Genomic DNA, 26,553 nt, shown 5'->3' on the forward strand with positions numbered 1-26,553 from the left:
AAAATGGCTTTTGGCTCAACCAGTTATGTAAGTTAGTTGCCGAAGAAACTCAGTCTTCCTCTTGGATTGCATATTGTCTCAACATTCACAACCAAGGTCAACTTGGTTTTACTGTAGCCACTGATGGGTCCTAATTTCTTCCCAAGCCTTCCCATCCTAAAGTGGTTCATGTTGGCTATTATCAAAACTCTAAGAGCATATCTGGAAAGGACTGGGAACCAGATATGTTGATCGTCTTACTTTCTCCTACACAGGGTAATCATTGACCATTGGATCAGTGAGTAAGTGGATCTGGTGTTTAAGGTTTTTGTTTTCCTACAGATAATCACTGATCATTCCTTACAAAGTGATTATCATTTTCAAACTAGGTTATATTTGAAGCTGTGGGCTTTCCACTGCTAGAAGATCAACATCTTTGCATCAGCCAAGGTTTCCTTTAGGAATCAAGAGATTTAGAAGTTTCTTTTAGGATCTTACCAGAAGCTATTGATAGGAGTGCAGGCAGACACACTCAGGAATAAACGAAGGCGGGGCATTTGTACAGTATCCCTAGGTTAAGCTATGCTTAGATCTCCCAGTAAATCCTTGGTTTTTCTCCTCACCCCCATGCTTTCTGTATTCCAACTTGTTTTAATTTTATGGATAAATGTTTGTATTTTATTCTGTACTCCTCCAAGAAATTGGGAGATCCTCAAAGATGATTAAATAAATACTGTTCTGACCTCTGTTTGAACAGAGGCCTATGAGCACTTTGATGAGGACCTTTTTAGCAGTGGTTCAGTAGCCTTCCCCAGGTGGTCTGCCTCATGGCATCTCCATTGTGACTTCAACTCCAACTGAAGATTTTGTTTTCAGTTGGCAGTTAATTAGTTGAGACTATCTAAGTTTCTGGGGTTTTTTTAAAAAAAAAACCCTCTGGTTCCCTTGAGAAACTGTTGCTTCTATTTATTTTTGCCATATAAACTACTGCTATTTAAAGAAATGCTTAAAACTGCTGCCATATTGTTATTCTTCTTCTAATTTGGTTTTTCTTCATTGCTGTTATTTGTGCTACTGATTTTATTCAGTGTTCATTGTATTGTGTTTATTGTATTAAGCATTTATGAATGTTTAATGCATTTTCCATCTGATGAACAATAACAATTTTGAACTTGAAAAGGTAGGGTCCAAATTTCTGTCAGCATTGAAATGAGACCACACAGTTGCTGCTTGTGAGGTAAAAGCTACTCATGCTACTGTTTTCCGTATTGTGTTCACATCTCCATGGTAACTGCCTGAACCAAATATCATGAAAATGCTAAATATTATCCTGCAGCAATTGACTTAAAAGAAGACAGAGTATGGAGTGTTAACTTTAGATATATCCTTTCTTTCCTTTTCATAGCATATTTTCTTTTAATCAATACAGTGTTGGGAGCATTGCCAATAGTTTCATAGCAGCCATGTCCAAAATAGTTACAGCTAAACGTTGCAGTGAAAGAGGTTGACTACCCCCCAATAAAATTGCAATGACAGTTTCAGAAACCAAAAAGCACATCCCTAGTTACCCCCAATTATGGTTCCTTCAGACAGCTTTCCTCTGTCTTGTGCTGCTTTGCTTAGACTTTGTTGTATAAAGGAAGAATATACTCAGCCACATACAGATCACTGAAGAAGGTGTGTGTGTTTGCAGGTGGTCTGTTGTTTGCAGTTAATGGAAAGCCTTACCCTGGAGACATGGAGCCCCTGCAAGCATTCATGATGAACTTTTCAACTGGTGAAATCATTGACACTTTCATTCCACTTAGAAAGGTAACATGTTGTGAAGCATCACTTGGTTTCATAAAAAATGCATGACCAGTCATTTATTTTTCTGCCTTTCTATGCCTTGTGCAAACTTCAGGAAGATTTTCAAATTAGCTGGAAGGTAAACCCAAGTTATATGTTGTTAAATCTTGAATGCTGTACTTTAGGGCAGTAGCATCTGCATTTGATTTGCCAGCTCAGTTACTGTTCTAGATCAAGAGATCACAGAAAGAAATTACCGGTATCATACCTTAAGCTCCATGTGCCTCAGCAAGAGAAGCACATAGAAACACGAGAGCAGTGTTTTATGATCTGGTACTATCATAATTGAAGGACTACTTGTGCATTCTCTCTAGTTCTTCTGTTAGCTAACCCGTCTTCAACATGATGTCGAAGTTGTTTTGGCTGTGACCCCCAGTGTTGACTAAGATTGAGCTAGTTGAAAGTGAATCCTGGTAAGACAGAGGTAATGCTGGTTTGAAAGATCAATGGATGCAGTGGTCTCCATTTTCAGTAGGGTCCATCTGATACATTTTGATTCAGGTAAGAGCCTGAGGATTATACTAGATCCAATAATACTACTGGAGAAACAATCCTATGCAGCTGCAAAATAAAAAGTCCTATCTTCACCTAGCCCCGTAATGGCGAACCTATGGCATGGGTGCCCAAGGCGGCACTCAGAGCCCTCTCTGTGGGCACGCATGCCATCATCTCCCCCTCCCCCTTCCCCCCCTTGCCCAGCCAGAGGTGGCTGCCAGCAAACACGTTGGGAGTCATGCTGCACAGGCTGGCTGAGCACAAGGCTTTCTGCTGGCTGGGGCTGAGCTTCAGGAAGGTCCTCTTGAGTCAACCTGATTTACTGTAAGTACCATCTACCGCCCCTCAAGAACCCCCCACCCCCACAAAGCTTGAGAGACTGGAGGCTGGCATGCTTTTCTTGGCATGTAACTTTTGGGACCAAACTAAAACTTTGGGGGTAGGATTAAAAAGCAGCAGTCTGGGTGAGGGTTTTCCATTGGGAGGAGTATGTCTGCCAAGAGCAGGGTAGGCACAGTAGTGGGATTCAGGCGCTCACCTCGATTGGAGTGAACTGTTTGTTAAGGCCCCCCCTCCCCTGGGAGAGAGAATGATGGGGCTTTTAGTGCCTGAGAGCCCAGGGTGGGGAGGAGAGATCTTTCAAGGTCCCTAGGCACATGACGCCAAATATTCGAATCCTTGTAGGTGCAGTAAATTTTTCTCAGCTGGCGCTTTAGATTGAGACATTCAGCATTCAGTGTAATGTTATTGACTTTCCTGTCATTAGTAGGTTGCGCAGAAGGCCTAGATCCAAATTTTAGTCTGATTATGTTAACAAGTTCCTCAAAGGAATGTGTGGTCCAAGGGATAAATTGTAACTCAAGTGTAGATTTTAAGAAAAAATCCTGTATCCTAGCAGCCAAGGTGTCACACCATTTCATTGCCAATGTGGCATTGTCCATGCTTGGCGGGGTATAGAGAGGAAAAGGTATGTTGAATTTTATATTTAAACTAAGAGGAAAATGATCACTCATATGATTGTGGTGGATACAGAAATCCAGGACATGGTTGAGTAGATGTAATGAAATTATAAAATAGTCAATAACACTGCAACCCCTGGATGAGATGAAGGTGATAGAACTTGCAGCTGTAACCTTGGTCTCGAGGAAACTGTTCACCATGTTCTCCATCATTGTCCTCTATATGAAGCCGAGCGGAAAAATCTCCTCAGTCCTTTTATGGCTGGATTAGGCAACTCTGCAGATGCTGCCAAAACTCTGTTCCTGCTAGACAGCAACTCTATTGCCACTCTTGAACCAACTGCCAGATTTCTGTGCGCTGTCATTACAATACGCTCTCAAATGCTTACCAATTTTAATTCAATGGTTTAATATTTTAGTTTATTCATGCTGCATGTCTAAACAGATTTTAAAAATTAATTCCCAGTGTATAACAGATTTATTTATTTATTTATTTCCATTTTTAAACTGCCCTCCCCCGGAGGGCTCAGGGCGGTGTACATCAACATCATAAATACAAATATAAAAACAATCTATAACAATATTAAATTCATAGAATTTAAACAATTTAAAAATTTCAGAAGGCGACTTATCCCAACCCCATTCCTGCCCATGGGAGACCAAGATGGTATGAGGGTCAGATGGTCATCCCGGCTGGCCAAAAGCCTGGTGGAACAGGTTCATTTTGCAGGCCCTGCGGAAACTTTGAAGGTCCCGCAGGGCCCTGGTCTCCTTAGGGAGCCTGTTCCACCAGGTAGGGGCCAGGGCAGTAAATTGGCCATGCTGGAAGGGGCTGATGGGAATTGTAGTCCATAACATCTGGAGTGCCAAAGGTTCGCCACCACGGGCCTAGGCCTACCGCTATTTCTCCCCTGCCCTAGTATCACTGGAATATATGCCATTCAAGGTTTCATTTCATTTCAGCTTCATTCATTTGAGCAAAACCTTCAGGAAGGTTCCTCCCCACAAATGCTTAAGATTATTAACTAACCACTCACGTGTATTCTCTGCGATAGCTTCCCCTTTGTGGAAACTGAAATATTCAGGAGGGCATTCTTGTAATGATATTAGAACTTTAGTGGGATAGAACAGACCAGATAGGTGCATTTGTATGGGAGTGGCTGCTGCATTCTGCATTCTGCTACTGCATTCCTTGCACCTGTGTAATCCTGCATTCTGCGTTGCTTGCAGTATGTTGCCTTGGACAGTTTAGTGTTCACATTTTCATTTAATTTTGTATTCCCAGTCCTGTTGCATTGTTCACTGAGTGTCTTTTACTGGTTGATTACATTTTTTTTTCTGTGTCTGTATTTGGTAATCTTAGTGATAATGGTGAGGGTGTGTGTGTGTGTGTGTGTGTGTGTGTGTGTGTGTGTGTGTGTGTGTGTGTGTGTGAGTGAGAGAGAGAGAGAGAGAGAGAGAGAGAAATATCAATCAATAAATAAGTGTTTTCAAATGATCTTCCTGATTAGTTCCAGAAATCCTTCATCTTCTGCCTTCAGAAGATAGGGCTCTGCAGTCACGCTTTGAAAGCAGAGATATGCTTGAATCTGATTGCTGTGCATATGATTCAGTGTTTAATTGGTTTCTAGTTATGCTGCATTTTAGTGACTGCTTTTTATCACAGATTGCATGATGATTGTTATGTAGCCATTGTGTTTAAATCTATTGCTGGTTAGGTTATTGTCTTGAACAGCAAAGAGGCAAGGTATAAATCTTTTAATAAATCAGTTTTCCCACGGCACATATTTAACTTTGCTATCCCTGAACTGCGGAATAAGCTTGTGTACACAAGAAAAATATAGGGATTTTTGGAACACCAACTATCAAATTTTGCAGTTCCTGTGGCTGTAGAGTCATTTAGTATTGCAGAAACAACATCCTGATGTGACAATTTTGTACCTGCTGTGCAAGTGACACTAGCATTCATCGTACATTGTTTTACAACCTCTGAGTTAGAGAGAAATGATGCACAGGGAGCAAAACTGAGACATGAGTCTTTTTGAAAGTGAGCTATCATATCTTGCAGCATCTGGACCAAACAAGGATATAGTTCTCCAAATGTGAAGTGTTGGCATGTAGCAAGTCAACATTAGATTGTCACAAGCAGATGCTATCTAATTTTCTGGTTCTGAATTTCAGAACAACTGTGTATGTTTTGAAAACCAGCCATCATATTGCGGAGAAGGAAGTTAAGACTGGGATAACTATTCATATAGACACTATCAAATGATTTTGCAGAGTTTGGGATTCATATCTTGCGGTATCTACAGAAGAACTTCTACTACAACCGGAGTCCTTCCATCATTGCCCAAGGAAAGTGAAGGTGGTAGCTGACATGATATCGGAACAGAGTTTACAGCAGATTCTCAAGCTGTAGCCTGGGCGTTCATACTGCTGTGGTGGTTAAGAAGGCCCAGCAGAGGTTGTATTATTTGAGACTCTTGAGAAAACAACAATTGCATGAAAAACTGCTGGTGACCTTCTACCGCTGTGCTATAGAGAGTGTCCTGACATACTGCATCTGTGCATGGTTTGCCAGTTGCACAGTGGCAGATAGGAAGGCGCTCCATAGGGTGATTACTACTGCCCAGAGAATTGTTGGATGCCCTCTCCCCTCTTTAGAAGAACTTTATAACTCCCGCTGCTTAAAAAAATGTTCGGTATATCCTGAAGGACCCATCTCACCCTGCTTTTTCTTTTTTTGAACTATTACCATCTGGCAGAAGATACAGGATCATGAAGACCAGGACAACTAGACTCAGAGACAGCTTTTATCCCAGAGCTGTGGCTATGATTAACTCCATGGTGATGTGTTGACGTGGTGGTGGCTGCGTAGAGATGGTTGTGTAGGGATGGCTGTAAGTTGGGGGTGTGTGGATTGCAGCCCCCCAATGCCTAGTGTGGATTGCAGAGATGTTCATCGGGGGATGTTTTGTATTTTTGTATTTTTGCTGTTTTGTATTTTCGTTGTGTGGACACAAGGCACAATGTGTGTGCACAATGACATTAAAGTTATTCTATTCTATTCTTCTTGGCTGTGCAACTAAAATAAGAGCTGTGTGTATCAGTTGATTGATCCCTGGCTCAGTTTTCACCTTTTTCCTCTTACTCTGCATCAAGCACACTGTCTGCCTAAAAAAACTTGGTAAGAGTTTTCCTGCAATTAGGAATTCAATTTATGGAAAGCAGAACTAGCCCAGGAATGGCCAGTTCTTGGCCTTGCTATCATTCTGGGTGGGGGAAGGGAGCCTTTGGCATCACTTTCAGCCAGCTTCTACTTCAGTTGATATGTTTGGACAGAATGCTTGGAGGAGTGCTCAAATGTTGTGTATCTTCACTCTTAAATTTCCGTGTGTGTGTGTGTGTGTCTTCTACACCCATTGCACAAAGTGTAATTGTGTGCACTTGAAGTTTTCAGGATCATCAGTAATAATTTTCATCCAATACTATGTAAGATGTCTTCAGAATATGATGATATAATTTTAAAAGCAAGCATCTTGGTAATTATCCCCTTTCCATAAATTTCCCCTTTCAGTTGAAACCAGAGTAGCCTTTTTACAACATTCAGAATTGCATACGATATGAAAGGCCATGTGTCGAATTGGCCCAGTACAGTTGGGCCATTCCTGGTGAGCACTAATGCCTACTAAGGTAGCACAATATTGAAAGAGCTAAGCTTGGGAACTTCATCTTGGATGCTGAATAGACAGGCCTTTTCAGATTTTCTGACTCACATCCATCATTTTGGAAATGGGAATTTTCTTTTAAATGAATCTGAGTGACATCAAATTTAAGCTGCAGAGTGACAGATGAAGTGCTGCATTAACAGGAATTGGTGTCTATTGAAGGGGAAGTAAACATGTATGGCTGGAAGATTTGAAGGGTTCCCGGAAGAGAGAAAAAGTATTTCCAGCAGAAATATGTGCCTTTGGAGAGGAGGAAGAAAACCATCACTCCTGGTTCCTAGATCTGTAGTACAAGGCTATTGGAGTATGCATAAAGACATTAGGAAACTTGAGCTTTTTTAGATAAAGCTGCTGGTTTGGGTCAGTTTTGTGTTAGTCTGATCACAGTTGCTTTATTGTGGCTTTAATATTTTAGATGTGTTTGTATTTTGAATTGTTTACCCCATGTCAGCTTGTGAGTCTAGACAAGGCTGAGTAGAAATAGATTGCAAATAATATCTTGATGCCTCATGGTAGTAGAAGTGATTTTTCATGCCACCCACTGCTTAAAATTCTGTGCAAGACTCAATTCAGTGAACAAAGATAAAACTCTATTTTCCACTAAGCAAGCTAGCTTTAAACTGTGGCTCACACAGTTTCTGGCTTAGTTTGCTCAGCACACAGCAGCTCATTGCTTCTTATGGAAAGTCATTTTATTTAATTAGGCTGCAGCCACAAATAGGTACAGTTCAAGCCAGGAAATAAATTTGATTTGTTAAGCCAAATAAATATGAGAGATTTCAGTAGTCTGGAGGCCAAGTCACTACACTGCTATTTGTTTTGTCTGTTTTAGGCCTTTCTTCTGCTTGTCCATCTGAATCTGTCTCAATACATGTAATGTCAGCATGCCCCCAGATGAAAATTAGTTAATGTGTTCAATTGCTGTTTGCTTTGAAAACTTAAACCCAACATTATATGTGCTATGAATAATTTCTTTCTTCCCCTTGTTAAGTATTTTAAGTGTTAGACACTGAAAATATGAAATTAATATCATTGTCTATTAAAATCTAGCCTTGGTTACTTTTTATATATGGGTGTACATTCCATTGTCATCAGGGTAGGACATTCTGGGCCTTGTGTCTTCACTTTTATCTTATCCTAAACACAAAGTGCACTTTGACTGTTTCTTGATCATAACTGCTAGGTAAAGAGGGATCTCTCATTAATTCTAATGCTTGTTTATATAGCACTTCTAATTTGCATTAAACATTGTAATCATCCTTTAATGGCATTGCAATAGTGCTGAAATTGATGAAAGAAACTGTACAAGATCAGCCAGAAATTTGACCCAGTGGGGTAGCTGTAGCTCATTGTGATGATGGGGTGCTTAAGGTGTTAGACTAGGTAGGATCTGAAAGACCCAGTTTCAAAACGCCACTCTGTCACGAAAGCTTGCTGGGTCATCTTGGGCCACTCACCCATTCTCAGCTTAACCTACCTCACATTTTATGAAAATAAAATGGAGGAGAGAATGATGGAAGCTCATTTGAGTCCAATATGGGGGAAGGTGGAGTATAAATTATGTAAAAAGACAAAAAAAATTACAATTCAAATTTGCATGAGGAAGTTCGCCCTTTTTATCACAGATATCATTGGACTTCCACCATACCTTTGAATATATTTGCTAAATGTGACACTCTTCTTGTGATACCGTGTTTCCCCGAAAATAAGACAGTGTCTTATATTAATTTTTGCTCCCAAAGATGAGCTATGTCTTATTTTCAGGGGATGTCTTATTTTTCTGCTCCACAGCTGCATGCTGTGGTGTTCTGTTCGACAGGCATGCTTCCAAACAAAAAATTTGCTACGTCTTACTTTCGGGGGGTGCTTTATATTTAGCACTTCAGCAAAACCTATACTACATCTTATTTTCAGGGGATGTCTTATTTTCAGGGAAACAGGGTACCATGAAAAGGTTTTCATTCCAAAAATAAATGGATCTAAATGATCTGAGAAGATTTTTATCGAGCAGATTTCCAGCTTGAATGTATTGACTGCTCTGTCTTGACAGACCTTTGAGATGCCACATGATATTGTTGCTTCTGAAGACAGAATAGTGTATATTGGTGATGCTCATGCCAACACAGTATGGAAATTTACATCCACAGAAAGTAAGTAACATTTGCCTCATAAATCATTACTAGTATGTATATACTTTACTGGAGACTGCTGTTTATACTGTGGCTTTTAATGTACTTGTAACCATTTTAATTGCTTCAACTTTTATTCACCTTGAAGACCTCCAGATTTGAGATGTTGTATAAAAATATTTAAATATTTTTAAAGTGGCAAAATGTCTTGAATTTCAAAGTTTGCAATTTTATGCAAAAGTATTGCAGTTTTTGTTCAATGTACTGCCTTTTTATGCAGAATACTCAGCATTACGCCACTCCATCCAGCCTTCTGGAGCCCTCTGGAGGCAACATGGCAGTGCAGCCATCCCTGGTGGCCTCTGGATTGGCCTGATAGTTACTTTCCTTTAGCTCAGTGGTTCTCAATCTTCCTAATGCGCGACCCTTTAATACAGTTCCTCATGTTGTGGTGGCCCCCAACCCTAACATTTATTCATTTTACAGAAGGAGAACACTGATGCACAGAGTCTTAGGTGACCCCTGTGAAAGGGTCGTTCGACCCCCAGGGGGTCGCGACCCACAGATTGAGAACCACTGCTTTAGCTGTATGTTTGTGATTTTTATTATTTATCACTTGCACCATTTATGCTGCAAAATCAACATATTCACTACAAATTGCATTATTTTAATTGAGACCTGTTAACTTTGATTTTTCTGACCTTTACTTTATTTGCTGGCAATAATACAAACTTGACATGACACCAGTTGCCAGTAATCAGAGCCACTCTGGCATATACATTTCAGCTGTACCCAGGCTGCTGTAAAACAAGATCCAAGTAGCCAAGCCTGGGTATTGTCAGGGATGGGCAGGGTATAAATATAATATAATAAATAAAATAAACGTGAAAGAACAAGATTTCTGGAACAGGCTTCTTTCAGTTTTCCTTTCTTCTTCTCCCCACTGGAGAGTCCTAGCTTCTACTTTATTTATTTTTATTTTGTTTGGGGGAATTGGGAGACGTTTTCCAGTTGTCCTGCTTTAGGGAGTCACTAAGGTAACTTACAGCATCAAAGGCTATATTGCCATGCCTGGCTTGTTATCCTATTAGAGAGATTACTTCATCCTTAACGTTGTCCCTCAGCATCTGGCATTCTGTGTCCACTGACAAGACAACTGAGAATTGTAGTTGTTTCACTGGCCGAAAGGCTTAATTTTCACTTTCCTATGCCATTTTTGCATCTTGTTAACCTAAATAAGTTGCTCCCGCTGGAACATTTGCTGCTATTTGGTCATTAAAGCTGGCAGTTGCTCTTGGCTTACACATGCTCTTGGCTGAAGGTGTTCTCTTTCAGTAGCTCTGGTTTTAAAGATGTAACTCTCAAATTGTTTAATGAATATGTTGTGACTGTATATATTGTAGTCTCTGTCAACAAAAAATGGCATCCAAAGCCTCATACAGCTGCCATTAAAAACAGTAAAAAAATTAAAATGTGAAACTAGAAGTGGTTGGAATAAGCCAAGTTAATTTTGCGTAGTAAATATCAATTGTAAGGCTGGTATAACAGGTATAATATCAATGTTGTATGGACGTTCACAGTAGAAAGTTATGTTTGGGCACAGTAAAAATGTTGTTGGCCATCAGCATTGTAGGCAAAAAACCTGGAGGGAGGAAATCATGGAGCATGTTTGCCATACATTAAAAGATGGTACTGCCATGGATAAGGTTTGTTCACGCTAGGCCCATTTCCAGCCTGTCACTACCAGTTTATGCTCATCAGTACACTTGCTGTTGATGTAGGCTTTCAAAATCCTAAGTTCCTTCTGTTAAAAATGGAAGGAAAAAACACCCCTGCCAGATGGGGCAGACACAAAAGGAACCCAAGACTTAACTTTGATCAGAGATTTCCGTGCCCTATAAGGGTGAGCTGGTGTACCATTGCCCTATTTGGACCCTACATTTCCCAAGTGCCAACCCAGCCCTTCCAGAATATTTTTGCTGGGAATATATTGTGCAAAGATGGGAGCTGTGCTGGTGTGTATTGTTGAAATAATATATCAGTCACAGAATACAAGGCTGATTCCGCACAGGCCAAAAACAGCAGTGTGAAAACGGTGTGAAAACAGTATAAACCCTCTTACACCGTTTTAAACCCTTTTACACCATTTTCACACTGTTTTCACACTGCTGTTTTTGTCCCATGCGGAATCAGCCCAAGTTTCCTTAGTGCAGAGTTCCGTGGTACAGAGTAATTTTGTGAATAGAGGTGGGTGTGTCATGTCTAACATTTATTTTGCAATAGATTTAAGCCTCACTGTTTTCCTTTCCCAGATATGCAGTGTTTCAGTATCTATTTTGAGACACAAGTATTACCCCATGTCCCATAGATTTTGCCTATATTCATCTTCATAGCCTCTGGGATTGCGGCGTCCAATTATGAAGATTTCTCTTCAGCTTTTTGCAGAGCCTTAGGCGACTAATGAGTTTTTCCTCCCCCAGTTACGTACTCGAGCAATTGTTTTTCCCGCTCAGAGACATGTGACTGGAATGGGGCAGCACTCTCCCTTCAGTTCACTGTTCACCACTGCAGGAGTAGGAAGTCTTCAGCAAGAGCTCTTCTTAAGGGAAGGTTTGACGCCTTTACTTTTATAGTTACTAGTATAGTTGTAGTTAGTTTTTGTAGTTATAGTTAGATAGTCAGTGTTTTGTTGCATTTTGGTTTTGTTGGTTCTAGTTATAACTCCTTCCAGAAAGTGCCAGACTTGTGGTGCTAAGATGGTGCAGGTGGATGAACATTCCGACTGCCTCCTATGGTTGAACAAGGGGCATGTCATGGCTTCCTGCAAAACATGTAGCCTTCTTACCCTTTAGGCAATCAGGAAAAGCCTTCCCAATTAAAGTTGACACTCTATGAGAAAGCACTACACCCACCGACCCTTGAGCAGGGAGATATGGGTATCATCCACCATTCACAAAAGCAGGTACAGACCCACCCACAGATATTTTTCTAACAGACCTTGCCAATAACCTGCCTATAATAACTACCGGTCAGGTCCCCTGGCGTACACCTTTCCCACAACCCCTTTGATCTCTTGGGTTCCTTGCAAAGCCAAAACAGATCACACAGACATGATACTAATTGCCCTGTTCTGGCCTCTGAGAGTTTGGTTCACCCCTCTTGCTGTCGGTAAAGAGGATATTTCACCACAACATTCAGTCATTCCACCTTGCCGCATGGAGATTAACTTCCTGGAGGGTTGGTCAGAAGAGATACTGTCAGTCTTGACATCTGCCAGGAAGCCATCAACTAGGAAATCTTACTCCTCAAAGCAGACCAGATTTACTAAGTGGGCTGTAACACAAGGAATAGACCCTTTTTCTCATTCTCTATACAAGATTTTCTCTTACATATTGCATCTTAAATAATTTGGGTAGCAAACACTTCCCTGAAAGTACATTTGGTAGCCATCTCCACTTTCCATGATGGGATACAGTGACACACACTGTTTTCTCATCCTTTCTGTAAACATTTTCTGAAAGGCCTTAATAATATCTTTCCCCAGGTGTCACCCCCCGTGGGCCAATGGAGCCTCACCTTGGTACTGTCCTACCTTCTGAGAAAATCATTTGAACTGATGGTTTCTTGTCCAGTATCAGTGCTGTCCTATCAAGTGGCTTTTCTAGTAGCTATTGCTCCTGCCCAAAGGGTCAGTGATCTGAGGGCATTAAGGTCTGACCCACCATTTATTAAATTTTACCCAGACAGGGTGATTTTGAGACCTAATTTGCAGCATATTCTAAAAAGTTGTCTCTAGTTTTCATGTTTCACAGGATATTACACTACCTGTTTTCTTTCAGGACCCCTAATGTGATGCTGACAGAGCTTTTACGTTCCCTGGATGTGAAGAGAGCATTATCATTCTATTTGGACAGAACTGAATTGTTCAGAAGGGACATTTCCCTTTTTTCTGTTTCAAAGATCCTCACAAGGGACAGTGTGTCATCTCTCAAATTCTTTTGCATTGGTTACTTTGGCCTTTACTTTACCTTATGAGAAGGCCGGGGTCCCTTCTCCCATTAAGTTCAACGTTCACTCCACCAGAGGGCAGGCAGCCTCGATGGCTGTAGGGGCTGCAGGGGCTCTACTTGATGTCTGTAAGGCGGCCACTTGGTCGAATTTGTTGACTTTCATTAAACATTATGCTGCTGATGTTGCTGCTAAGGCAGAGAATGCAGTGGGAAAAGCTGTACTGCAGTCACTGTTTCGTTGACAGCTCAACACCCACTTCCATGGCATACAAAGTTTGCCACTCTCCCATGTGGGTCTACACAGAGGCCATGAAGATGAAAAACAGCTTACCTGTAACAGTTTGTTAATCAAATGGTTCTGTGTGCAGGCACACATCCGTCCCCCCTTCCCCGTTATGGGCTGTCACCTAGTATAAGTGGCAGTGAAGGGTGAACTGGAGGGAGAGTGCTGCCCCACCCCTAGTCACTTGCTTCTGAGAGGGAAAAACTCTTGCATGAGTACATGACTGGGGAGGGGAGCACTCACTAGTTGCTTAGGGCTCTGCAAAAAGCTGAAGAGAAATCTCTGTGGTTGGCCTGCACCTATCCAGTCCCATGTGTGCCTGCACAGAAGACCATCCAATGAACAATTACAGGTAAGTGCAACACTGTTTTTTATCTATTATGATCTGCCCTTCTGATCTTGTGATATGCTATACATGCCTGCAAAGCAAATTATCACAAATGGCAGCCCTTACTGTCTGCCATGTTTCACACAAGTCACATAGTATTAAAAGCAGCTTTTATGTTACAGAAATGGAGCATCGGTCTGTTAAAAAAGCTGGGATTGAAGTACAGGAAATAAAAGGTTGGTTTGTTTCTTTTTCTCTACAGCTTAAGCCTTGAGGCAGGTTATTTCCTCAGATTGAGACAATAAGCTTTAATTATGTGGTCAAGTGTGGGGAGAAGTGTGGGCAAAAAAATAGCCTCCAAAATGGACCGATGAGCTGCACCTAAAGTGCTACCAAGGAACTGTCTCAGGAGCTTCCTGCCAGCTGCCCGTGTATATGCTCTTTTTCTTTCCCTCCAGGCGCCTCATTAAGAGACAACATTGCCAGGGACAGAATCTCATTAGAACAGATGCCTTGTAAGATTTAACAGTTTGCTCCAGCTGTGACAGCAGGTGGCCACCTTCAATGTACATTGTGCCAAGATTGGGAGCTGTCAATGGGACTGTGTGGCACAATGGGTTTCAAATCCCTCTTCAGCCATTAATGTATTGAAGCTTGTTTGTAAAAAATTGGATTGTTAAGGAATACACTTTACAAAACGGTTGCAAGGATAAATAAGGATTGTGATGTATTTGGTGTCCAAAGAATACATGTAAACAAACAGCTTCCCCTTTCCCCAAGATGTTGAGGCTAAGGCTTGTTCAATGAGCTTTGGCTTTGAAGACCCCTTCAGACAAACTTATTCCACTTCTTCATGTTCAAACAGCAGCTTCCATACCCATGGGTAGGGAGGATAATGACAGACAAGAGCTCTGTGGATGAATATACCCTAAAAAGGTTGTGGAGATTGTCAGCGATACGAAGAAAAGGAGAGCACATGCAGTGGATCCTGAGATCTTTCTTGTGTTTCTGTTAGAAAGTCATCGCTGTTCTCTGCAAGACTTTTAATGGACCATTGCATGCAACAAATATTGGAGCATTGTTACCTTATTTTGATCCCACATCAAATTCCATGCTACTTTTCTTTTTTCCAGAATAAAATGCAAGAATCTCATTTGAGTTGACACACAGCAGGGTTATCAATACTAACTGAAAAATAAAGTATAAGTATATAGCATTATAGGGCAACAGGCTGTATTTTATGGGTTTTTGCACATTATGCAGAGGCAAACAACTTGCCATCAAGAGGCCCACACAGCTGCCTTCCACCTCACTTTGTTCCTCCTTCCTGGCTTCTCCACCCGCCCATTGGAGAGCTGTGAGCTTTTTTGAATCCCCCCCCCCCCCACAATCTGATAACTTCTGCTTTGTCCTGTTAGGTTGGATCCAAAATAAGTTTTCCATTCACACATGGCCCTTTTGTTAGCAGTACAGAAAGTTCTCTCCCTGACAGCTTACTGAAAAATTTACTCTGGATCCAACTGACCATTAACTTATGCTTGGCTTTAACCTCATTCATATGCATGGCTTGAAATGGTTCAACACTCTTCTTTTCCTTAAAGAAGCTGAGGCTGTTATAGAAGCCAGACTGACCAGCAAACCCATGTCAACAGGATTGCTCAAGAAAGAAGAAAAGCATCATGTGATCCAGCAGAGCCACCCTGGAGTTTCTTTTGTTCTCATTACAACCCTTCTCATTATTCCTATTGTTGTCCTCTTGGCAATTGCGGTATTTATTCGATGGAAGAAGTCAAGAGTCTATGGAGGTACATACCCTTTTAATTTTGTATAATGTGAATGGTTCAAAATAGTCATTGAAGTTAGCATGATCAATTACATACCGTTCTTGTTCATCTTGTGTATGTTCTGAATAGAACCTCTCTCTTCTGTGTGTCCCCACGATATTCTTTGGATCCCATCTGTCCCTCCCTTAGTGTGGCATTAATCTCTATGACTGACACCAAATAATTCCTTACTTCCTATATTTAAACTTCTTTCATATATTGTCTGGAAGTGGACCAGAGTTATAGCAACAGTCAACTTATATGCCATAAATGTACACACAACAATATTATTTTAGCTGAGCTTGGCTAGATACACTCTACGTCAAACTCGATCCCCTGCTAACTCTACAAATAAAGCCATGACATAATCTGAGTTCAACCTTGGGAACTAGCTATATATTATGCAGAAAATTCCTGTCACAGAGCCTCAGTGCTTAAGCTTTGGGAGAGAGGTATTTGAAGAAGAGAAACTGAGGGCATACTTAATCTTTTCCTTGCCTGCCATTTCTCTACTTGCTTCTTCCCAAGTAGCTTTTCTTCCTACAGGGGTAGAAAAGCATGCAGGGAGAAGGAACTTATTTGGAAGAGAGAAGCAAGAGTGTAGATGAAGGTTAAGCCCGCCTTTTCCCTTCCTCGTCTCTGTTCAAACCCTTTCTTCCACATATTGTTTTTTTGAATAATGAAGAAGTGCATTACCTGTATTTGGGCAGTAAAATGTATTCCCTAAGTAAAATACCTAGTTATTGTTTTTGATTTGTTTGGGGGGAGAGGGGTTATTTTGCTTTTTGTTTTGTTTTTTGGTGTGGGAGGTAAGAGTTCAAGTTTTTATGAAAAAAATTAATATTTTGTAAATGTCAAACTGAAGAGGCAATTTTAAGATATATACAAATACAAATACAAAACCTTTAATGGCATATAAAGAGTGGTAAAATACAGATTATGTTAAAACCAATTGACTAAAATTTACACAAAGGTTTCACTCTTGATCCAAGTGCCTTTGTTAAAAACCTGGCAACTGATTCAGTAGTGTGGGGATGATGGTCACTAAGCAGGTGTGAAACTATTTCCTTGTCTGATCTCACTGAAAATTTCTTCAAGATGGCCTCGAGAAAAAGCAACCGATAGACTGCCAAATCTTTGCAATGAAGGAGCACGTGTTCAGTTGTTTCGGGTAGGCCCGCTGCACAGGAACAAGTCCTGTTCTCCTGTGGGATGCCATGATATCTGCCTCTTGTTTGGGCAGTCGGTAACACATTTAGCCGAGCAAGCATAAAATATCTGCGGAGATGTGGATTGATTAAATTACTCATATATTTAGCCATAAAACCCGGCAATGGTGGTGAAATGCCATAAAATGTGGGAGAACAAGTTCTGCAGGCTCCAGCTGTGAGAAGCTGCCCTTCAATGTCAAGAGTACGTTGTTTCAAAACTCCGAAAGCCTGTCTTTCGTCCATCAGTAGGAGTTGGTCAAAAGATACACCTATGTTGTTTATTTGCTTGATAATTTTGGTGTGCCAGGTGGAGTGGAAGTGGTCGCTTAACAGAAAATATGTGAGACTGCCCGGAGGGCTCTATAATGAAGGCGAAGCCAGTATTTAAACAAAGAGAGCCAAACCCGGGAAAAAATTGTTCTTGGCTCCGGTTTCTAAACAAAGAACATGATACGTGACGGAGTTTGGAAGACCCAATAAACGCCGAAGAAACAAAGATTGAACACTCTCTAATTTCTCAGCGGGTTTTGCTCCACAGATTGGGGCAACGTAAAGTAATTGTGGCAGTAGTTTTAACTGAAAAAGTTCCATTGCGGAAGGAAAAATTGACCGCCTCTGGTGTGAAAGAAAAAATCTGGATATTGCCAACACTTTGATTTTACTTGTATTGAGAGTCTGGTGGATATGAGAGGTCCAGGTTAAGGAATGATGGAAGGTGATTCCTAAATATCTGTATGAATGGACCTGTTCAATCAATGTACCGTTTATTTTCCACGTGCTGAGTTTTTTTGAATTCGAAAAGATCAGCACTTTGGATTTGTTATAATTAATCGACAGGGCACTGTTTGTGCAGTACATCGCAAAGGCTTGAAGTAGTCTTTGCAGGCCCACCTTGGACCGAGACAGTAACACAGTGTCGTCTGCATAGAGAAGTGCACATGTGGGTCTTTGTCCCAAAATGGGTGCGTGACTTTCAGTCTGAGATAAATGAGGAGCAAGGTCGTTTAAATAAAGATTGAACAGGAGAGGAGCAAGAATACAACCCTGCTTGACTCCCTTGTTAGAAACTATAGGTGAAGTTAGGCGCCCCATACGCATCACAACTAACTTGACAGGTAGTTGAGGAATACAACTGGCGAATAAGAAACAGTAATCTCTGGTCTATTCCCAACACAGTCAATTTTTTCCCACAGCTGATTCCTGGGGATAGAGTCGAATGCGATTTCAAATCTAGGAAAGTCATGAGGAGTTTCCCACCCTTGGGGTGGCAATATTTCTCCGCCAAATGGTTTAAAACCAGACAATGGTCAAGGGTGGATTTTACCTGTGGCATATCCTATCTGTTCCGGGCCTAGCACTGAAGAGGACCAGGCAGTGAGACGATCATAAGGTACCTTGCGTAGAAGCTTACTAGCCACTGAAAGCAAGCTTATGGGGCGATAGTTAGATGGATTTGATGGATCGCCTTTTTTATGTAGAGGTACAATGATAGCTTCAGTCCAATGCTTAGGGATACAGCCACTGTTGTTAATTTTGGTAAACAGGGTAGCCAAAATAGGGGCCCAGAACTCCGGGAATCTTCTAAAGAGTTCAGGTGGCAGGCCATCAGGGCCTGGCGCTTTCCCTTGTTTTAGGTCAGCTATAAGGGCGATCACCTCGTCGCAGCTGACAGGAGGCCATTCAGGTAAATGCTTTGCTGCTCCAGTTGCACATGGAGTATCCAAAAGTTCTGGATTGCAGAAAATGGCTGTAAAATGTGTCCTCCATGCTTCCACTGAAATCTGAGAACTGATGGCTGTATAGGGCTCGCCGGCACTTGAATTAATTATGCGCCAAAAGCTTTTGCTGTCTCTGGAGTTAAAGGCTTGATGGAGATTGTTCCAAATCTTTGTAAGATGTAATTTCTTTTTGGTCTTTAAAAGATCATGATAGGACTTTCTAGCTGCGAGGTACTCTTTTGATAGCGACACTTTTCCTCTAAGTTCACAATGATGAAATAACTTCCGGAGTTGGGACTTGCTGCTCATACATTCTCCGTCAAACCAGGTGGAGGGATTCACTGAATGTGAAAATTTATGATGTGATTGATTACTGGAACCCTGAATGGTTAGATAGGAAACCAGTTCATTATAGATTTGACAAACCTCCTCTGCTGTCCTTGCAGCAGTTAACTGTTGAAGAAAGTTAGCCATCCGATCATCAGAAATAGAATGAGCGACGTTTAGTTCAGTTTCTTGCGTCCAGCGAAGCCGGACATGACAGGAAGACCCTTCTTCCTGAGCTGATTTGCTTTGAAGGGATTTGTTTGCAGCACAAAGTACTGTATTATGAAAATGCTCTTATGTGACTTTTGGCCTGTTTGAACTTGCCTTTCCAAGGCAGACCACGCCAGCATGTATTTAAACTGAGGTTCTTTGGAAAACCTGCTTGATGGCACTAAATGTGAATAGATACTTTGGAATACATGCATTAATAATATTAGGATTAATAATATTAAACATCTTAAGCAACCAATTTCCTTTTCTTAGTAAGTCTTGAACATTTTCAGGGGCACCTAAAATTCACTGTTAGAAAAGACCTATTAACAAATTGGCTGGATTGTAACTTGTCATCTAGAAACCCCAACCCACCCTCACCCGCCCCACCCCTCCAGCTGAGCAATAAATTAATACTGACTCCATTTTATTTCTCTTCCACATGGCCTTATTTTCTCAAGAACTTGTTTATTTTTTGGTGTCTGTTTTTACTGAAACATTTCCATTTGAGTTCCTGATCTGAGAATGTGTCTCATTCTTATAGCTGATGCTGACCATAAACTTGAATCCAGTTCCGGGAGAATCCTGGGCAGATTTAGAGGTATGTAAATGGCAAGGTCTGCTATTACCTTTCTAAAAGTCAAAGATTTGTTTCAGTTCAAATAAATACAGTACCATGTAGTGGCTGAAAGCATATGCTCCATATTAGGGACCTTTGTCTGCACCTTCCCAGCTCAGGATATGTGTAGGTGGGCAGCTTCACTTTGCTTTGATTCTCCATTATATGTTAAATGTCTGCCTACGCCTAGTACATTGTGTCTTTCTTCTGTCATTGATCGCTCCTGAAGAGAAGCCTGTAGCAACAGTGGTGAGTCATCTGTGCTTTATCTACCGAACAAAGTGAATGGCCTTTGTGGGCTGTTGATTTGGTAAGGATGACGGCAGTTTCTAGAGTGAGATAACAGTCCAAGAAATTGAGACTTTGAAGTCCCTTCCTCAAATCTGTATTTAAAAAGGAAAAAGAAAGAAGAAAGAATGACTGCAATTATTTCTCTTCAGCCTGCCGTCAGAGGAAAAGGTTTGAAGAGAAAAAGTCGATAGAAGCTATTAGAGGTCAAAGTGTATCATGATGAGGGATATGTATTCGGTATATTCAAGCTAAAACACATTTTTAGCTGAATGCACATTAGAATATCTCCAATACACGTTAGAATACATTTTTTTTAGCTGAATACACATTAGAACTTTTTAAAAAACAGGATTATTTGGGAATGCTAATGAGCAACAGTTAAAGGACTCTGCAGTTTCCCTGTGTCCTTTTGTTACCATTTAGACTGGTTTCCAGGCCCACTGCAGGGGTGGGGGAGGTGAGGCATTTCTCTCAGGCAAATAGGACAGCATGTTAGAGGTACTGTTTGTCCAATCACTGCTGTTATTTTATATAGTTATCTGGCTTCAATTCTATGGTAGGTTGTAATGCAGGTAGTTAAGTACCTCTACTATTCACCTTTACTAATTAGATGGAGTTTGGCCCAGGGACAGAATAAACAGCAGGAAAGGAGTTCAGTGGGGCCCTGGAAGAAAGGCAAAGGAGAAGGATGGAGGAGATGGGGTGGGTAGCACACACACACACACACACACACACACACAAAACCTGGTATGGGTGGCCACACACACACACACACACACACACACACACACACACACACACACACACACACACACACACACACACACACACACACACACACACACACACACACACCCGTGTGGAGGCCTGCTCCACATCCATCTTCCACTCCCCTGACCTTTTACTGTGGTGGTGCAATCCAGAGGCTGCTGCTGGAACACCGCAGGATTTGCTCAAACTGCCCCTCCTCCAACTGTTGTTGAGGCTCAGCAGCAGGAGGAGGAACAGCCTGAGTGGTCTTTTGAGGAGAGCTTTGGGCTGCTGGAGGAATTAGAGAAGAAACTGGATTCCCCATCTCCATTGAGAAACAGCAGGATGGATAGGCCCCATGCTTGATTTTGTTCTGCTGGATTCTCTGGATTGACATTGATTTTGTTGGGCTTGCCACACTGGCGTGTGGTTCTGCTAGGATTTCTGGAATCTGCTTTGCTTCTGGTGGTCCTTGACATGGGAGACATTGACCAGTGGTTGGTACAGGCATGCCTTTTTGCTTTTGCTTTGGAGAACACAGGCTGGGGGCACCTTCTTCTTGAAACACAGGGAGCCTTCTGTGGACAGGCACCAGTGACTCTGCTGCAAATTTGGTGACTTTAGCTTTTTTAAAAAGCATTAAAATGCCCAGACTCCTAGATAACTTCACCATAGGCTTATAATGAAGTTGAATAAATTCAGATTCCCAAATAAAACCAAAAGCTGAATACCATACTGATACTGGAATTCAAGGATATTGTGAATAGCAATATTTTTCAGCTCCAGTATACCCTAATAATGCAAAAACTTATTTTTGATGTATACCTCAAATTATAACATAACCATGTTTCACTTGCCTTTATGCAGTCATGAGCAGTGGTGGGATTCTAATTATTTATTATTTAACTACCGGTTTGCACACACACCCTACTGCACTCCCCCGCTCACTTACCTGGCTGCTGTGCTCCCCTTTTCGATGTTTGGCTGGGGGGAGGTTAGAGAAAGCAGCAGCAGTGGCTTCACCCGTGTACTGCCAGGCCAGCCACCCAGCTGCCAAAAGGGGCCGGACTTCTTTCACCGGCTGGCTGTGGCAGGCTGCCAGCCTTAGAGTGGACTGTGCACCTGGGAGCTGGCTGTGCGGCCCATGGGGGGCTGGTTGGCTGCAGATCAAGCCATGTGCCTATGGGCCAGCAGCACAGCCTTCAGGGGAGCCCCCTCATCCCCCTCCCCTGGGAGAAGAAAGGATGGAGCTTTTAGAGCAGCTAGCTGCTCTGGGGCTCTGAAAGCGCTCTCAGTTCCCCTCCCCTGGGAGCGAGAAGGACAGGGCATTTAGCATCTCAGAGGAGTTGCTGCTCCAGGGTTCTGAAAGCCCCCTTGCTCCTCCTCCCTCCAGGGGAGTCCCCTCATTCCCCTCCCCTGGGAAAGGGAAGGCCGGGGCTTTTAGCATCTCAGAGGAGTTGGCTGCTCCAGGGCTCTGAAAGCCCCCTCACTCCCCCTCCCCTGGGAGAGGGAAGGGCGGGGCTTTTAGTGCCTCAATCAACCATCTGCTCCAGGGCACTGAAAGCCCCCTCACTCCCCTCCCTTGGGAGTGGGAAGTCAGGGCTTTTAATGCCTCAGAGCAGCCAGCCGCTTTTAGCAATTGGTTCATCCAGACTGGTGCAAACCAGCTGAACCCCACCACTGGTCATGAGCCATTGTAGGATGTCTTATAGGAAGCAGTTCTTGACTGGCAGGAACCTGAACAATGACACCAAAATGAAGCTTCTCATAACAAACATGGGATTGAGAACATGTTAATCTTCTCCTAAAAAATTTACCTGTTTCATTTACACACAGGGAAAGGTAGCGGAGGTCTTAACCTTGGAAACTTCTTTGCAAGTCGTGCAGGCTACAGTCGAAAAGGCTTTGACCGACTTAGTACTGAAGGAAGTGATCAAGAAAAAGATGAGGATGATGCCACAGACTCAGAAGAGGAAGAATCTGCACCTCCACCTCCAGTGATACCTCCATCTTCCTGAAACTGGCCTTTGATTTCTATATTGTATATTCTACCAAGATTGCTGGATTTAGCACGTTTTAAGATTTTGTGTATTTAATTGTAAAATGTACTAGTCCTTCGTGAGGCTGTACACACTTTTTCTTTCCCCCTTTCTCTCTCTTTCTGTTTGTTTTGTTAGCTTCAGTTTGGTTTTGGGGTGTGAACATTTCATATCAGTGCCATTGTCATCTGTGAATCTTTTAATAAAGCAAAGGAATCCTATTTTAATTGCAGTTATAATTTTAAAGTGACAGTATTTGCTCATTTCATTTGGGGACTTCCTCTATATTTGTAAATAAGTCCCAGTTAATGCTTTTGAGAAAATATTTTTGTTTCTAATTTTACTTTTGTGCCTTTTCACTTTCAATGCCCTTAGCCCTGCCACAGAACAGAGAGAGTCTGGTAGGTGCCACAGGGAAACAAAACTGCCGAATCATATTTTTTAAACAAACAAACAAAATATCACTAGCATTCTTTCTTTGAGGGACAGATTTTAAAGGCCTCTATTTAAAACATTGTTTTCCTTCCTGATTTTGTGTTTCTAGAATGTCTTATTTTTAGATGGTTATACTGTTAGAACACTATTTTCAGAAGCTGAATGTAATTTGTGTAATAAAGTGTTCGCAGAGCATTAGCTGTCAGTGTACTTTGGAATTTTTGTATTGGGAAGGAAAGAGGGGCAAATTTATATGCAATTTTTGTAACAGTCGCTCAGGCCACTTAATGCAGTGCAAAGTCTATCGGTGGAGAGTGGAATAACAGAAGAAACCAAAGTGCTATTTTGTATGAAAGCTGGAAGATGTTTTGTTACATGATTTTAAAAAAATCACAAAAGCCCTAAAACTAAATCTGCATGCCATGTATGAAGTCAGCCATTGGATTTAAAAAACAATCTGGCCTGTATATTCAGACTTCAAGGTGTGTGCTCAAATAAAACATTATCAGAGCTAAGAAGAAAACTGTCTCAAATTGCCTGAAACTGATTTTATGTTTGTACCTTTTCCTTCCCTATTCATACAGTAATAGTCCTCATTCTCATAATATGAACATTGATACATATCATTGTATATAATGCTTCAGAGTGTTCAAAGAACCTTATAAATGCTCAGAAGACCTGCAGAGTTCATCAGTGTACAGTTGAGGATGAGACCCAGATTTCGTGACAGACACAGTGTTAGCTCAGTTGCTAAATCTTAGTGAAGATCTGCTAGATCTCAGCTGTCAAATATATACTGACAAATAGGTACCTGCAAGAAATTTGCATGGAGGGGGCATTCCTCCCACGTTTTTTTCCCTCCCATCTTTCCCTCATTCTCTGCTTTTCACTTTCTCCCTCCCTTCTCTTACTGTCTTTCCCATTCTTGTCACTCTACTCCCACCCCAAAACTTTCTCCTTTCTTTCTTTCTGCCCTGTACCTTACTTTCTCTTTTTGCCCCTAGTCATCACTGTCTCTTTTCCAGCCACCATATCATCTCTCTCTCTTTCTGCCACCCCACTTCATCACTAGATAGAGGCCTGCCCATTACTCACAGAAATTGAAATTTGGAATACTGCAGTTGCCTAGCAACAGCCACTGAAAGAATCTGTGGCTTAAAGCTACATGTGTTCCTTTTATCATTTTTGGGTTTTTTAAACCCCCAATGTATTTATTTAAATATCAGATTTTTGTGGAAACCTGCGATCAGGTTTTCAGGTTTACAGAAAGATCTGTCTTGCCCATTCACAGTCACCAGATTTAAGTGTCCAAAGATTTGACTGACATCACTTTTAGAAGATAAGGTACTGACATACTGTCAGGCAAATGCCACGTTTAAATGAAAATATGGCTGTTCAACATTAACATCTTCTGAGAATGCCTGGTGATATGCAAACAGTTTCCATATGGCTGCCACCTTAAATCTTAATTGCTTATATGCCTGTCTCCATGGCAAATCATTTGCCTAGGGCAATCTACCTTGCATCATTTGCAAGCTGCTCTACCCAGAGAATGATGTACCCTGTAAAATGCCCTCTTGCCTATCAAGGTAATAGTTAACCAAGACCTGTGTTTTTAAAATAAATAATAAAAGGAATAATGTTGCCTCATTCTTCCTAAAAGAGAAAGGCTGTTTATTTTATGCCCATAAATTCAAGGTTTACATCATGTTAAAATAAAACAAATAGGAATAAATTTTGTATTTATATTTGAATATATTGAACTTAATGATAAATTCATTTCTTAGAAAACAAGATTCTTTTTGCAAAAAGTAAAGTGATCAAGAAAGGAAGGAAAGACAGCCAACTCTACCAAAATGTATCTGCATGAATACTGAAGTCAGTTCAGCCCAGTCCATACAAGTGCAGCCCCACTCCCTGAACTAATGTTGGATACTGCCCCTCCTTTTGCAAGCCCTTAGCCCCTATAATCAGAGTGGGATTTCTTTAAACAGTAATGGTAGGCACTGCATAGAATATGGAAGGATAAAACGAAAAACAATGGCAATGGAAAATTATAGGAACTGTACAAAATAATGGCAATTTTAAGAATCTTCACTAAGAAGTCATTTTACTGTTACACCATGAAGCACCTTTCTCTTGCTTGAGATTGTGGAGTATGACTGCAATTCAAAGCTAACGATTCTTTGGACATTCCACGAAGGGGTAGACAAATGGGTGTCAAGTGGTCAAGAACCGATAGAAAATAGGATGCGGTTGGTATGGAATCTCATAGTAATGGAGATGGAGGTAAGATGAAACAGGAAAGTAGTTCCGTCCAATGGATCCTTTTATAAATTACATGGTGACAGACTGCCTATCAGAAGCTTTTGATGTCTCATGAGATGCAGAATGAATTTGCTGCTTGACCTCAACCTAAAACCCTGTCATGGTAGATCTCCAGTATGCTGCAGAAGTGCATGAAAGCACCGCTGGTATTTGGAGACCAGATGACTCAGTGTGAGGTCTGCATGCATGTGTGCCTCAAGTCTAAACACCATGAAGTTACCTGAAGGTGTCCCAATTACATGGAATTACCATCCCTATTAAGCAGCAGTCCTTGCCATCAAGTATCATTAGATGGAAATTGGTTCCCTGGGAGGCATCTTGATTAAGTGATGGTTTCCAATTAAGCAGTGTACTGTAGTAGTTAATCAGAATTTATAGATCAATGCAGTATATTGGCTATCCTGTTCCCCGTTTTCTCAGCTTGATTTATGAGTATTCCTTCAGGCTGCCATGTCTAGTTCACTTGCATGTATCCCAGGATCCTATGCATGCAAAGACAATGCAAGGGAGATCTTACAGGCTTCTGCTTTAGCACTGAATCTCTGATCTGAAATTAATACTGCGCAACTCTGTGATGATATTAATAGAGCACTGTTTATCTGGTATGAAGAACTGTGACAAATCTTAAGTTGTGTATTTGTTTTTCTTCATGACCTGGTGGAATATGTTACAGGCAAGGAATAAGGTGGAGCAGGAGGTCACCTGTGAAAAGTAGGTTGCACAGAAGAATACAAAACCTCAGCTAGTTCCTTTTTAAGCTTTTCTTATACCCCTCTTGCACCCCATCACCATCCTGGTATCAGAACAGAGATTAACTATAAAACAAGAATTTGAATACCAGAGAATACCAATGTATTGTAGAGGTCAGAATGCTGGACTATAAGCAAGGAAGTTTGATTCACTTACCATAGGCTAGTCACTCTCAGCCCAACCTAATTTGCATGGACTAAAATGGGGCATGGAAAACCACATACATTGGCCTGAGCTACCTGGAGGAAAGGTGGAATAAAAAGAGGGCAGTGTTCAAGGCTTTCTTACAATAC

General features: G+C 41.4%; 1 protein-coding gene across 6 annotated transcripts in view; it reads left to right on the plus strand.

Moving 5' to 3' along the window:
• PAM (peptidylglycine alpha-amidating monooxygenase) overlaps positions 1 to 26,553 on the plus strand; it is a 220,633-nt gene that overhangs the window by 170,946 nt on the left and 23,134 nt on the right. For 3 of the 6 annotated variants that reach the window (XM_048503652.1, XM_048503651.1, XM_048503654.1), the window contains 6 exons: positions 1,673 to 1,791; positions 9,060 to 9,159; positions 13,942 to 13,995; positions 15,361 to 15,564; positions 19,593 to 19,649; positions 22,545 to 23,705. In XM_048503652.1, the coding sequence (XP_048359609.1) occupies positions 1,673 to 1,791; positions 9,060 to 9,159; positions 13,942 to 13,995; positions 15,361 to 15,564; positions 19,593 to 19,649; positions 22,545 to 22,726 (716 nt within the window). In that variant the 3' untranslated portion in view covers positions 22,727 to 23,705. Of the gene's footprint in view, positions 1 to 1,672; positions 1,792 to 9,059; positions 9,160 to 13,941; positions 13,996 to 15,360; positions 15,565 to 19,592; positions 19,650 to 22,544; positions 23,706 to 25,311; positions 25,323 to 26,553 lie in introns of those variants that run through there. The other 3 variants (XR_007245072.1, XR_007245071.1, XM_048503653.1) reach the window with 3 other exon arrangements.

This window comes from Sphaerodactylus townsendi, linkage group LG07 (assembly GCF_021028975.2).
Source record: "Sphaerodactylus townsendi isolate TG3544 linkage group LG07, MPM_Stown_v2.3, whole genome shotgun sequence".
In the NCBI taxonomy this organism is placed as follows: domain Eukaryota; kingdom Metazoa; phylum Chordata; class Lepidosauria; order Squamata; family Sphaerodactylidae; genus Sphaerodactylus; species Sphaerodactylus townsendi.